We start from the raw sequence: 14,662 nt of genomic DNA, 5'->3' as shown, positions 1-14,662 counted from the left end.
ATAGGATTTTCGTAATGTAATATGTAAAGTAACCTGCTTTGCATTGTTATTTCCATAAAGGTTTCCCCATCATTTTTGCCCTGGAATCATTCCTTTTAATCCCTAATTGATAGATATTTAAGGGCTTTCCAAGGTTTTGCTGTAAGAAACAGTGCTGCACTTAATGTTAATAAATAACCTTTATACACACTATTTGGTTTCACTGTGAGTGTAGCTGTAGGAAAAAGTCCAAGAACTGGACTTGCTGGGTCACGGGGCTCATTTGGTAGATGTGACAGATGGCCCACAGTAGAGGTTGTACCAATTTATACTCCCACCAGTAGTGGGTGGCTGGACAAAATACTCTTTATGGCAGATTTATAAAATTTAAAAATTCATAATATTCTATGCATATAACAAAACTGCACTTATACCAATATATTTATATAAATTCTTAAAAATTAATAATATTGCTTAACAATAAAATAGACATGATTGACTGGAAATGAATCTCAAGTTTTTGAATGTTGGAAAACCCTAAATCTTTCAAAAGGTCCAACTCAGGAAGCTGAATTTCTTTGAAGCTTTTTTGATATTAGCCACAAAAGAAATTAAGTAACAGAAATTGTTGCTCTAACCCTTACCTCAGCACAGTTTTTGTAAATGCTTTTTTTGCTGTATCTCTGCAGTCAAATAATTTAGTAATCCATTCTGTGGTGAAACATTTCCACGCAAACCAGACCTCAAAGGGACACGTGGGTGGGCACCACAGTCCAGTGGAGGGGGCCAAGCCCCATTTCATTACTTCCTTGGTGGAACACGACTCCATCCGGCTGCCCCTGGAGCATCTGGCGGAAGAACAAGTGGCAGGTGAGTGGGTGCAGGGTGGCCCTGGGGCCAGCCTGCTGGGCTCCAGCTGTGAGGCGGGGAGCGGCCTGCAGGCAGAGCCCGGGATCCACTGCGGAGATGTGGATTCAATGTGCCACTCACTGTAACTCCCCGGTTCTGATGGGGAGCCAGGCCCTGGTGCCTTGGTGAATAGATGCCCCTCACTGCGCTGGGCTCCCTGGCTGCCCCTCTCAGTGCAGAGACCAGCTGACACGAGGGCGTCAGCCAGTGTGGCCAAACCTTCCCTTAGGAAAAACATCCAGAATGAATATGTAGAACTAGCCATTTGTGTAAACTGAGTGATATTTGAAACTTGCATATAAGAAATATTTAACCTTTAAATAGTACACCTGCAAATGGGCAAATGAAGCTTGTCATTATTTGGTTTTCATCATAAAATCCCAGCTCCCACTCTCCTCTCCCATGAAGGGAAAGGATCAGATAGCCCTAAACTTCAGGTGTGAAGCCTGGAATAAGCGAGCTGCCGCACCTGATCTCAGCACCCATGAGGCAAGGCCTCCCGCTGCGTACGGAAAAGCGGAGCGAGGTGGGGCCCAGGTGCAGCAGGAGGCGCAGGGGCCCGCGGGGAGGAGGAGGAAGCTCGCTGCAGCAGCAGTGGCTCTGTGGCTGTCACACAGCACAGACAGAGCCACCTCTCAGTTTTCCTGCCATAGGACGTCCCAAAAGGGAGTGACATGTTCACCAGGTGTAGACCATTAACTTGTAAAACGGAGGCAGCCCATTAATCAACACTGTCCTTGAAACAGATTTTCTTCTCAGCCTGAGCTTTCTTGTGTAATCTATATGAAAATCTGAAGGTGAATAAAAAGAAAATACATTTCTCTTCAAGATTAAGGGACTGTGGCTGAACTGCTTGGTTTGACTATGAAGACTTTTTGGAAAAAAAAATTTTTCTGGCCGGGTGCAGTGGCTCAAGCCTTGTAATCCTAGCACTTTGGGTGGCTGAGGTGGGTGGATCACTTGAGGTCAGGAGTTCGAGACCAGCCTGGCCAACATGGTGAAACCCCATCTCTACTAAAAATACAAAAATTAGCCGAGGCGTGGTGGTGCATGTCTGTATTCCCAGCTACTGGGAAGGCTGAAGCAGGAGAATCACTTAGACCCTGGAGACGGAGGTTGCAGTGAGCCAAGATCACACCACTGCACTCCAGCCTGGGAGACACAGCAAGACTCCATCTCTGGGGGAAAAAAAATTAGCATTCTATTGAGTGGGATTGCTGGGTCATGTGGTAACTATCTGACAACTTTTAAGGTAACTGTTTAACCTTAAGCTTTGTTTTCCAAAGTAGCCGCACAGCTTAGTACTCCTATTTGCAGTGTCACAGGGTTCCAATTCCTCCATGTCTTTGCTGACATTTGTTATCTGTCTTTTTGATTATTGCCATCCTAGTAGGTGTGGTTTTGATTTACAATTCCCTGATGGCCAGTAGTGTTGAGCATCTTTCATGTGTTCATTGGCCATTTGTATATATCTTCTTTGGAAAAATGTCTATTAAAGTCCTTGCTCGTATTTTAATTGGATGACTTGTCTTTTTATTGAGTTGTAAGCGTTCTTTATATATGCTTGATACGAGTCCCTTATCAGACAGATAATTTGTAAATATTTTCTCTCATTCTGTGGGTTTGCTCTCGCTCTCATGGTATCCTTTAGAGAACAAAAACTTTTCATTTTGGTGAAGTCCGTTTTTGTTGTTGTTGTTCCTTGTGTCATATGTAAGAAGATTTTGTCCTACCCAAGGTCATGAAAATGTACTCCTATATTTTCTTCTAAGAGTTTTATAGTTTTAGCTCTTACATTTAAATCTGTGGTACATTTTGAGTTAATTTTGTGTGTGGTGTGAGGGAGGAATCCAAATTTACTTTTTTTGCATGTGGACATCCAGTTGTTCCAGCACATTTGTTGAAAAGACTCTTCTTCCATGGATGGTCTTGGCACCATTATTGAAAATCAGTTGACCATAATATGTGAGGGTTTATTTCTTGACTGTCAACTCTATTCCATTTACCTATATTTCTATTCTTAGATTGGTACCAAACTGTTATGATTACTGTAGCTTTATAGTAAGTTCTGAAATAGGAAAGTAGGAGTTCTCCAAATTTGTTATTTTTTAATATTGTTTTGGCTATTCTGCATCTGTTGAAATCTCAAAAGAATTTTAGGATAAGCTTGTTAATTTCTGCAAAAAGTCTAGCTAGGAGTTTGATAGGGATTGAATTGAATGTGTAGATGAATTTGGTCAGTATTGCTACCGTAACAATATTGTTTTCCAATCCATTAACGTGATGTCTTTATATTTAATTTCTTCCAGCAATTTTTGCAATTTTCAGGATTTTTTGCACTTTTGTTAAATTTATCCTTAAGTGTTTTATTCTCTTGATACTATTGTAGATGGAATTGTTTTCTTATTTCACTTTTGGATTGTTCATTGCTAATATATGTAAATGTAGTTGATCCTTGAACAGCATGGGTTTGAACTCTGTGGGTCTACTTATATGTGGGTTTTCTCCTATCTCTACTGTCTCTGTGACTTCAGGATCAACCCCTCTTCCTCCTCCTCCTCAGCCTACTCATTGTGAAGATGATGAAGATGAAGACCTTTATGATGATCTGCTTCCACTTAATTAATAGTAAATATATTTTTTATTCCTTATGATTTTCTTAGTATTTTTTTCTAGCTTTATTGTGAGAATACAGCATATAATATATAATATACAAAATATGTGTTAATCAAGTGCTTATGTTATCATTTAGGCTTCTAGTCAACAGTAGGTTATTTGTTGGTTAAGTTTGCGAGGAGCTGGCTGGGTGTGGTGGCTCACACCTGTAATCCCAGCAATTTGGAAGGCCAAGGGGATACGGATCACTTGAGGTCAGGAGTTCAAGAACAGCTTGGCCAACATGACAAAACCCCATCTACTAAAAATACAAAATTAACCGGGCATGGTGGCACATACCTTTAATCCCAGCTACTTGGGAGGCTGAAGCAGGAGAATCACTTGAACCCAGGAGGCAGAGGCTGTAGTGAGCTGAGATGGTGCCACCACACACCAGCCTGAGCGACAGAGCAAGACTCCATCTCAAAAAATAAAAATAAAAATAAAAAGTTTTAGGGGAGTCAAAAGTTAGACACCTATTTTCAACTGCATGAGTTGCGCCACGCCCCTAACCCTCACATTGTTCAAGGGTCAGCTGTACAGTTGATTTTGTATGTTACTCTTGTATTCTGCAACTTTGCTGTATTTATTAGTTCTAATTGTTAGTCTTTTTTTTTTTTTTTTTTTTTTGAGGCAGAGTTTCACTCTTGTTGCCCATGCTGGAGTGCAATGGAATGATCTTGGCTCCTGCAACCTCCGCCTTCTGGGTTCAAGCAATTCTCCTGCCTCAGCCTCCTAAGTAGCTGGGATTACGGCATGTACCACCATGCCCAGCTTATTTATTTTGTTATTTTTAGTAGAGACGGGGTTTCACCATGTTGGTCAGGCTGGTCTCGAACTCCTGACCTCAGGTGATCACCCAAACCTTGGCCTCTCAAAGTGTTGGGGTTACAGGCGTGAGCCACCATGCCCAGCCTAATTGTTAGTTTCAATAAGTTTTTTAATGGATTCCTTAGGATTTTCTATATAGAGGGTCATATCATCTACAACTAGAGATAGTTTTACTTCTTGTTGTCCAACTTGTATTTCTTTAATTTTATTTTCTTGTCTGATTGCCTTGGCTAGGACCTCCATACAATGTTGAGTAGAAGTGGCCAAAGTGGATATCCTTATCTTACTGCTGATTGTAAGGGAAAGCATTCATTCTTTCATAATTTCATATACTGTTAGCTGTGGGTTTTTAGATGGCCTTTATCAGGGTGAGGAAGTTCCCTTCTGTGCTTGGTTTGTTGGGTGTTTTTATCATGAAAGGGGTATTGGATTTTGTTAAATGCTTTTTCTGCATTTATTGAGATGATCATGTGGGTTTTTGTTCTTTATTCGGTTTGTAATGTTGTATTACCCTAACTAATTTTTGGGTGTTAAACCATTTAATCCTTTTCATATGTTTTTAGATTTAGTTCACTATTATTTTGCTGAAGATTTTCCTGTCAGTATTCATAAGAGGTATTAGTCTGTAGTTTCCTTGTGGTATCTTTGTCTAGTTTAGTGTCAGGGTGAAACTTGCCCCGTATAAATCATGGGGAGTGTTCCCTCCTCTTCTGTTTTTTGGAAGGGTTTGTGAAGACTTGGTTTTCATTCATCTTTAAATATTTGAGAGTTTGCCAATGACAACATCTGGGCCTGGGCTTCTCTCTGTGGAGAATTTTCAAGTTGCTGATTCAGTCTCTTTACTTTTTATAGGTCTGTACAGGCTGTATCTCTTTTGAGTCATTTTCAGTTGTTTGTGTCCTTCTAGGAATTTGTGCATTTCATTCGTTACCTAATTTTATTGGCATACCATTGTTTATAGTAGTCTCTGGTAATGCTTTTTTATTTCTGTAAGATTTATATATCCCTTTCATTTTATTCTTTTTTTTTCTCTTGATCAATTTAGTAATTTTATTCTTTTTTTTCTCTTGATCAATTTAGTTAAAGATTTATCTTTTTTAAACTCTTTAAAGAACTAACTTTTGATTTTCCTGTGTTATTTTTGTAGTCTCTATTTTATTAATTTCTACACCAATCTTTATTAACCCATTTATGCCGGAGGTTGCAAGTTTTTTTGTGTGTGAAAAATCAGACCTTGGCAATAACCTTGAGCAGTAGGATATAAATAACTCCCACAAGCTTAGCGTTCCAATAATGGAACACTAGGCATAAATAGGTTCTTTCTACTTGTTTTAGGTTTGATTTGTTCCTTTTTTCCAGTGTCTTAAGGTGTCTTAGTTATGATTTGAAAAAGAATTTTTTTTTTGAGACAGAGTCTTACTGCTCAGGCTGAAGTGCAGTGACGCAATCTCAGCTTACTGCAACCTCCACCTCCCAGACTTGAGCAATTCTCGTGCCTCAGCCTCCCAAGTAACTGGGATTACAGGTGTGTGTACTACCGCATCCAGCTAATTTTTGTATTTTTAGTAGAGACAGGGTTTTGCCATGTTGGCTGGGCTTGTCTCAAACTCCTGACCTTAAGTGACCCACCCACCTTGGCCTCCCAAAGTGCTGGGATTACAGGTGTGAGCCACCACGCCTGGACCTTCTTTTTTAATGTAGGCATTTACAGATATAAATTTCCGTCTAAGCACTGCTTTAACTACATTCCACATGTTTTAGTGTGTTGTGTCTTCATCTTCATTCATCTCAGAAAGTATTTTCTAGTGTCCCTTGTGATTTTTTTCTATGACCCATTAGATATTTAAGAGTGTATGTTTAATTTCCATATGTTTTTTTAATTTCTAAGATTTTTTTTCTGCTAGTGATTTCTAATTTTCTTCCTTAAGAGCTAGAAAATACTTTGATTTAAATTCTTTATTTTTTTTTATTTTGTAGCCTAGCCATATAGTCTATCCGAGAGTATATGTCAAGTGCACTGAAGGATAATGTATGTTCTGCTGTTGTTGGGTGGAGTGTCTTGTAGATGTCTATTAGGTCTACTTAATTTATAGTGTTATTCAAGTCTTCTGTTCCCTGTTCCCTTGTTAAAATTCTGGCTAGTTGTTGTATCCATTATTGAAAATGTGATTTTGAATGATCCTGCTATTATTAATTGGTGGTCTGATTAATAGTTGATCACACTATTAATCAGTTTCTCCCTGCAAACCTGTCAGCTTTTGCTTCATGTATTTTGGTGCTCTATTGTTAGGTGCATATACATTTATATTTGTTATGTATTATGGATGAACTGGTTCTTTTATCATTATAAAATGTCCATCTTTATCTCTAGTAACTTTTTTTAAGTCCCTTTTATTTTATGTAAGTATAGTCATTCCAACTGTCTTATGGTTGCTGCTAGCATAAATATCTTTTTCCATCCTTTTACTTTTAATCCGTATATGTCTTTAAATCTGACATGTTGTAATACAGTGTAAGAGACATATTGTGGCTTTAAGATTAATGATAGCCATAGGCCCATGCAAACGTCTTGCAGGGCTGACACTGTGTGTCAATTAGCAGTATGACGCAACATGGCCTAGGGATTTCCAGCCCTGGCTGGGGAATTTCCAGGAGGTAAGACCACCTCAGCATAGATGGAACTCTCATAAACCATAAATACAAAGCTTACCCTTACCAAAATAGCTTAACTCCCTTACGGAAGAGAAACCTGGTAACTGACCTGGACTAAATACAAGATAAGAACGGGGAAGAATCCCTGAAACTCTGAGAATGCTCTCCGGACAGAGACCCTCCGGGTCAGGCAGTCATGATACCTGAATGTATCTGACCCTTGCCACCTGCCTGCTCCTGCTAGCTATCTTGTAAGAGCGCTGCCAGAATAAACTGCTTGAACATCACACAGTATCTAAGACTTATCTTTGATGTGAATAATACGAAAAGGGAAAAGTCACCTTTGGGGAAGGTTAACTAGGCCCACCCCAAGAGCCCTGAGCAGGACACATGGGTCTCCTGTAGATTCTTTTCTTGTTTTGTTTTGTTTTGTTTTTTAGACAGAGTCTCACTCTGTCGCCCAGGCTATAGAGTGCAGTGGCATGATCTCAGCTCACTGCAAGCTCTGCCTCCTGGGTTCAAGCCATTCTCCTGCCTCAGCCTCCCGAGTAGCTGGGACTACAGGCACCCACCATCATGGCTGGCTAATTTTTGTATTTTTGGTAGAGACGGGGTTTCACCATGTTGGCCAGGCAGACCTTGAACTGATCTCAGGTGATCCATCAGCCTTGGCCTCCCTAAGTGCTGGGATTATAGGCGCGAGCCACCGCACCTGGCCAGTTCTTTTTAAATCTAGTCTGACAACCTCTGCCTTTATATTAGATTGTTTAATCATTCACACGTAATGTTACTATTGACATAGTTGGATTACCACCTATATTTTTACTTTTTGTTTTCTAGATGTCTCATATATTTTTTGTTTTCTTTTCCCCCTTTACTGTTTTCTTTTGCATTAACCAATATTTTCTAGTTTAACATCAAAATTCATTAGTGCTTTTTTCACTTTTTAAATTATTTCCTGGCCGGGCGCGGTGGCTCAAGCCTGTAATCCCAGCACTTTGGGAGGCCGAGACGGGCGGATCACGAGGTCAGGAGTTCGAGACCATCCTGGCTAACACGGTGAAACCCCGTCTCTACTAAAAAATACAAAAACTAGCCGGGCGAGGTGGCGGGCGCCTGTAGTCCCGGCTACTCGGGAGGCTGAGGCAGGAGAATGGCGTAAAAACCCGGGAGGCAGAGCTTGCAGTGAGCTGAGATCCGGCCACTGCACTCCAGCCTGGGCGACACAGCGAGACTCCGTCTCAAAAAAAAAAAAAAAAAATTATTTCCTTAGTAGTTATCAAGGGCTTACTATATATGTATAAACTTATCAGTATTTACTTCAGATTTATACTAACTTAATTCCAGAAAGACGTAGAAATGTTACTCCTATACAGTTCTGTTCCTTCTTCTTTTTTGTGCTTTTATTGTTACCGGTGTTACATCTATATATGTTACAAACTCAACAGTGCATTGTTACAAATATCTTTTTTTTTTTTGAGACAGTCTTGCTCTGTCACCCAAACTGGAGTGCAGTGGTGCAATCTTGGCTCACTGCAACCTCTACCTCCCAGGTTCAAGTGATTCTCATGCCTCAGCCTCCCAAGCAGCTGAGATTACAGGCATGTACAATCAGGTCCATCTAATTTTTGTATTTTTAGTAGAAACAGGGTTTTTCCAGGTTGGACAGGCTGATCTTGAACTCCTGGCCTAAAGTGATCTGCCCACCTTGGCCTCCCAAGATGCTGGGATTACAGGCATGAGCCACTGCACCCAGCCACAAATATCATTTTAGTTAATTTCCTGCCTTTTCCCTCCCCTCCCCTCCCCTCCCCTCCCCTCCCCTCTTTCCTCTCTTTTCTTTTCGACAAGATTCCACCCTGTCACCCAGGCTGGAGTTTGGTGTCACGATCACAACTCACTACAGCCTCAACTTCCCAGGCTCAAGTGATCCTTCCACCTCAGCTGCCCTGGTAGCTGGGACTACAGGCGTATCCCATCACACCCAGCTGATTTTTTATTTTTTGTGCAGATAAAGTGTCCTGACGTTGCCCAGACTGGTCTTGAACTCCTGGGTTCAAGTGATACTCCTGCCTTGGCCTCCCAAAGTGCTTACAGGCATGAGCCACTGCACCTGGCCAATTTAATGTCTTTTAAGGAAGCTAAGGGAAGAAAGAACAAGTGTATGTTTATAGATTTTGTTCGAGTAACCTTCTTAGTTGCCTTTTCACATTATCTTCATTTGTTCCATGGATCTGAATTATCATCTGGTGTCTTTTCCTTAATAGACAATTCTGCTGTCTCCTACCTCCTTTGTGCTGTCCTCATGAAATACTGTGTTATAGCCCTAACAAAATAATTCTATACATGTCACTTTATACAGTTGCTTTTAAATCAGTTGAGAGAAGCAATATACAGTTACACTGCCCTTTTTTCCCTTTATTTTTTTGAGACAGAATCTCTTGTGCGGATTTCAAGATACTTTCTCTGTCTTTGGCTTTCAACATTTTCATTATCATGTGTCTGGGAGTGAATGTCTTTGTGTTTTATCCTACCTGGAATTCATTTAGCCTCTTGGGTATGTAGATTAATGTTTTCCATCATATTTGAGACATTTTCAGCCGTTATTTTTCAGAGACATTTTCTGCCCCTTTCTCTTGCTCCTGCCCTTCTGCTACTCCTGTTTTCCATATTTGGTGCCTTATGGTGTCCCACATTTCTCTGAGGCTCTGTTTATCTTTCTCATGTTTTTCCTCTCTTATATTTGGATTTCATAATCTGTAAATCTACCTTCATGTTGAGTAAATGTATTTTCTGCCAGTTCCAACAAACTCTTGAGCCCCTCCAGTGAACTTTTCATATCGGTTGTACTTTCCAACTCCACGATTTCCTTTTGGTTCTTTTTCTTAATTTCTCTCTTGGTTATCTTGAGGACTCTCTGTGTAATGAGCCACTGTCATCATACTTTATCTCTTTAAGTACAGTTGCAGGCAGTTTTTATTGCTTGCCTTTTTTCCTGCTTTTCCACACACTGAAGATACCAGTTAAAATTATTTCAGTTTTCCTGTTCCTGGGATTGCTTCTGTGTGATCTAGAATCAGTCATTTACCTGTTCATCCTGGTTTTTCCTCGGACTTGGGGATCCTGGATTGTTCCTGTGGATGGAGGAAGCATTTCGTTGTTTGATGTAGGGGCTAGGGAGGGCTCATCTGCAACTCTCAATGCGTTTCCCCAGGAGGTGTCTCCCAGGAAGGGAGGGCCCACAGTGGGCGCTGCATAAGGTAGTGGCAGCGGACCCCGCCCACTTTTCTCTGTGACTTCCCTGGACAGAGCTGCTTTTGCTTTGCTCCTCTGAGTCCCCTAGCAGATGCCCCAAGCTCTTCCCCATTTTCTAGATCGTTCCCCCAGACAAGGAGCCTGCCTTGTGCCTGTTGTTCCTCTCTGGGCGTGTGGCGCTGTCTCAGTCTGAGGTCAGTGCCTCTGCTGCTGACTTGGTGTACAGGAGCAGGGAGTGCTCGGACATTGGGACACTGTCCTCTGCCGGCCTTGGTAGCTGGCCCCTGCCCTACGCTTCCCGCTGTCCAACCTGAACTTGCATGGCCACTGGATCCTTTCAGATTTGCCTTTAAGTATTCTCTTCACTGTTAATTTAATGCCATCATCTTGCTACATTTTAGGGACTCCTCAAAATTCCTAGTCCACATAACTCACCGCTCCTCCTTTTATTTGAGACAGTGCGTTACTGTGTCACCCAGGCTGGAGTGCAGTGGCATGATTACCCTATGTTGCCCAGGCTGGTCTTGAACCCCTGGGCTCAAGCAGTCCGCTCACCTCGGCCTCCCAAAGTGAGCCACTGTGCCCGGCCAGATACCCTTTGTTGGTGTTTTGATTTGATTCTTATTTGGAGAAGTGGCTGTTTTCTCTTTCATTTCAGTAGGACCCTGAGCGGGCAGTGGATACATTTGTTTTTCACCATTTTAAACTCAAAGGACTAAAGCTAAATAAGGTCGTCTCCTCTGCTCATTTTCCATCTGCAGTAGTGAGACTGTCAGTGCCTGGGGCAACGCCTGGCGCCTAGGAGTGGCTTCACCAGCACTGGCTGGGTGCCGAGCACATGGCAGTGAAGTGCTGTGTGCTAGGACCCTCCCCTAAAGCAAGAGCCTGTGTCCCTGTTGCCACTTCCCCTTCGGTCCCTGTAGAAGCAGAAAGGCACATAGATCCACCCACTGCAACCACGTTAAAGACGCGTTCACATTGAAGCACCCGACAGTGACGCTGGGCGAATGATGATGGGCGGCTTATATTCTTCTTTATAGTCTTCTGAACTTGGACAACAATTTACTTTTATAATTGTAGAAAACTGTTTTGTTAAGCTCTGTTGGAATACAATTTTGAGAGGAATCAATTTGTGCAACTTAGTTCGGTACCCATGTTTGTTTCTCAGCGGTCACCTTTGTCCCTGTGTCCAAGGTGAGCGGGCAGGCAGAGGTGGATGACATCCTCGCAGCTGTCCGCCCGACCACACGCCTTGTGACCATCATGCTGGCCAACAATGAGACCGGCGTTGTCATGGTGAGTCAGCCTTTGTTTCTCTTTAGGGAGAGCTCATGGGGAAGAACAGCGGCTTAGACTCATGGCGTTTCAGGTTTCCCAGCTCTGGCTTCTCCCATTTCTCTGTTCACTTTGATAACATTTGGCCTGTGCTCACTACTCCTGATTTCTGTCATTCAGTTTTCATCAAATCGGAGCAACATACTCAACTGTTTCCTTTCCCCGTCAGCCTGTTCCTGAAATCAGTCAGCGCATTAAAGCCCTGAACCAGGAACGGGTGGCAGCTGGGCTGCCTCCCATCCTCATGCACACAGATGCTGCACAGGCCTTGGGGAAGCAGCGCGTGGATGTGGAGGACCTGGGCGTGGACTTCCTTACCATCGTGGGCCACAAGGTATGTCTGCAGAGGCCTCCTCCCTCTGTGGGCAGAGTCTGCTGCGCAGGTGGCTGTTCACTGCTCGGTCCGTAAGCCTCACTGCCCGCTGTGAGCCAGGCCTTGGGGGCACTGCGAGGAGCAACATGGGATCCCTGTCCTCAGGAACTTTAAGAGAGGAGCCCCACATGGCCAGCAGGCCAAGTTGAATGCCATGGCAGGGATGATGGGGGTGCCCAACCCACATAGGGCAGGGTGGGGCGGTGGACCAAGCTAGGGGAGGAGACGTCGAGATCTCAGGGAAGTAAGGCAGGGGGTTCAGCCAGGCGGCAAGTGTCTGCAGCGGACAGAGCATATGCAGAGGGCGTGGGGTAGAAGATGTGGGGACAGGAAATTGTTGCTTTCTCTAATGTGATTTCAGATGCGGCTCCTCAACAAAAACTTACCAGCTATCTTTAAGGTGGGAGTATGGGGGAAAGAGTTAACAGTGAAGACCCTTCTGAAAATTGTGCACATCTTTCTGACAGCTTACCAGGGCCTGAGATATTTGTAGTACTCAATTTTGAAGCACAGTCCTCAGCTGGTTTCCAAAGGAGTATCTGTGGTGGCCTGACACTTTGGCACTCCAGAGTTCTGCATTGTGTCAGTTGGAAACGTGGAATCATTTGCAGGAAAGGCCACGGCCAACTGCTGGTTCCAACTCCTCTCTATTTATGCATTCTCTTTCTCTTTTTTTTTTAAACCGTGATCCATATGATTTGAGATCCTTGTACAAATTCTATCACATGATGTGCGAGGGAGAGCTGCCTGCCACAGAGCTGGGCACGAGAGTCTAGCACCTGCGCTGCCTCCTAGGTTGGAGTTCCACCCTGCCCAGAAGGCTTTTGTGACTCTGCATGTCAAAAGGGGTGACCCTCAGAGGCGCCCCAAGGAAGCACTGTGCATCGCAGAGCATTTCTCCTGTGTGCCTCTAGGCACTTAGTGTGTCTACAGAGTAGGTCCTTGGAAAGTTCTTGTTGAATAAATGACCAACTTTTCCTTCCAGTTTTATGGTCCCAGGATTGGCGCACTTTATGTACGAGGACTTGGTGAATTTACCCCTCTCTACCCTATGCTGTTTGGAGGTGGACAAGAACGGAATTTCAGGCCAGGGTAAGGCAGAAAGTTAACAAGGTCTCTGACCTACTGACCGTGTCATTTGTAGAGCAGTGACATTGTAAAGAAACATGGCGCCATTTCTCTGTCTCGTGGAGGCTCTGTAGCAGTGTCCACACTGCTGCTGTCAGAACTGACTCCACTGACTGATTTCACACCGAGGACTTACAGGACCTGCGGTCTCTTTGGGAATGATTGAAAGCAATGAAGGAAATCTCTGTTTCTTTTAACTGCTCCAACGCATCCAATTCCCCTTGTAATTTTGGCCCAGCCCACTGAAGAGAGAACTGTTGGACCCTTCATGGCTGAGGCCTGCTGCTGTTTTAACTTCGGGGCCACACAGAAGCACCCTGGTCTCCTTTCTGATAGCTCCTGTGTCCCCTCTAGGTACAGTGACGTGAACTGGGAAATTAGTTGTTGTCCCCAGTACACCTTGTGTTAGAAACTTGTTAACAAGAGGCAGAAACAGTAACAGCATAGAGGTGGAGGTGGAGGTGGAGGTGGAGGAGGTGAGGTGAGTTCCCAGGTTTTCTTCTCACCTTGTATATCCCACACTTAGTGCTGGAGAAGCTGGCAAACCTGAAATGCCAGTAAGGGCAGACACAAATTGCCCCAACCAAAGCCTGTCCTCTCTAGTCAGTGGACCAGGAAAGGAATGGCCTAGTAAGACAGAAGACTTGTAGACAACACCTGCTTTACTCCAGCCAGATGCTACAGAGGATATTGTGCGGCCACGCCTATCCACGCCTGCAAAGATGGAGCGGGAAGCCCAGACTTCCGCCAATACAGGCTGTAACAAGGCATCCCACACTGCCCCCGGGTGTGTCAAGAAGGCCAAGTAGAGAACCAGGACTTAGGCATCCCCACCATAGTGTCAGCAGAGACCATATAGGGATCTTGAACCCACACCTGTCAGTCACAGGGAGTGTCCTCCCATAGGGTGTCAACATCAGCCAAGTAAAAAATCTTGACATTGACCAGACATAGGCTCATGCCTGTAATCCCAGCACTTTGGGAGGCCGAGGTGGGCAGATCACTTGGGGTCAGGAGTTTGAGACCAGCCTGGCCAAGACGGTGAAACCTTGTCTTTACTAAAAATATGGAAATTAGCCAGGTGTGGTGGCGCATGCCTGTAATCCCAGCTACTTGGGAAGCTGAGGCAGGAGAATTGCTTGAACCTGGGAGGCTGAGGTTGCAGTGAGCCGAGATGGCACCACTGTACTCCAGCCTGGGTGACAGAGCGAGACTCTGTCTCAAAAAAAAAAGGCTAGGCACGGTGGCTCACGCCTGTGATCCCAGCACTTTGGGAGGTCAAGGCAGGCAGATCACAAGGTCAGGAGATCGAGACCATCCTGGCTAACACGGTGAAACCCCATCTCTACTAAAAGTACAAAAAATTAGCCAGGCGTGGTGGTGCATGCCTGTAGTCCCAGCTACTGGGAAGCTGAGGCAGGAGAATCACTTGAACCCAGGAGGCAGAGGTTGCAGTGAGTCAAGATCGCGCCACTGCACTCCAGCCTGGGTGACAGAGAGACTCCATCTCAAAAAAAAAAAAAGAAAAGAAAAAAGAAACCTAGA

The 14,662-nt window shown here is 43.8% G+C and overlaps 1 protein-coding gene across 1 annotated transcript in view; it reads left to right on the top strand.

The window, feature by feature from the left end:
• SCLY (selenocysteine lyase) overlaps nt 1–14,662 on the top strand; it is a 68,113-nt gene that overhangs the window by 36,982 nt on the left and 16,469 nt on the right. The window contains exons 5-8 of the mRNA XM_050751664.1: nt 669–849; nt 11,450–11,577; nt 11,786–11,950; nt 12,975–13,081. Of these exons, the coding sequence (XP_050607621.1) occupies nt 669–849; nt 11,450–11,577; nt 11,786–11,950; nt 12,975–13,081 (581 nt within the window). The remainder of the gene's footprint in view (nt 1–668; nt 850–11,449; nt 11,578–11,785; nt 11,951–12,974; nt 13,082–14,662) is intronic.

The sequence above is a fragment of the Macaca thibetana genome, chromosome 12 (assembly GCF_024542745.1).
Source record: "Macaca thibetana thibetana isolate TM-01 chromosome 12, ASM2454274v1, whole genome shotgun sequence".
Taxonomy (NCBI): domain Eukaryota; kingdom Metazoa; phylum Chordata; class Mammalia; order Primates; family Cercopithecidae; genus Macaca; species Macaca thibetana.
The sequence above is the reverse complement of the archived record's forward strand: the minus strand, read 5'-3'. Positions and strand labels throughout refer to the sequence as shown.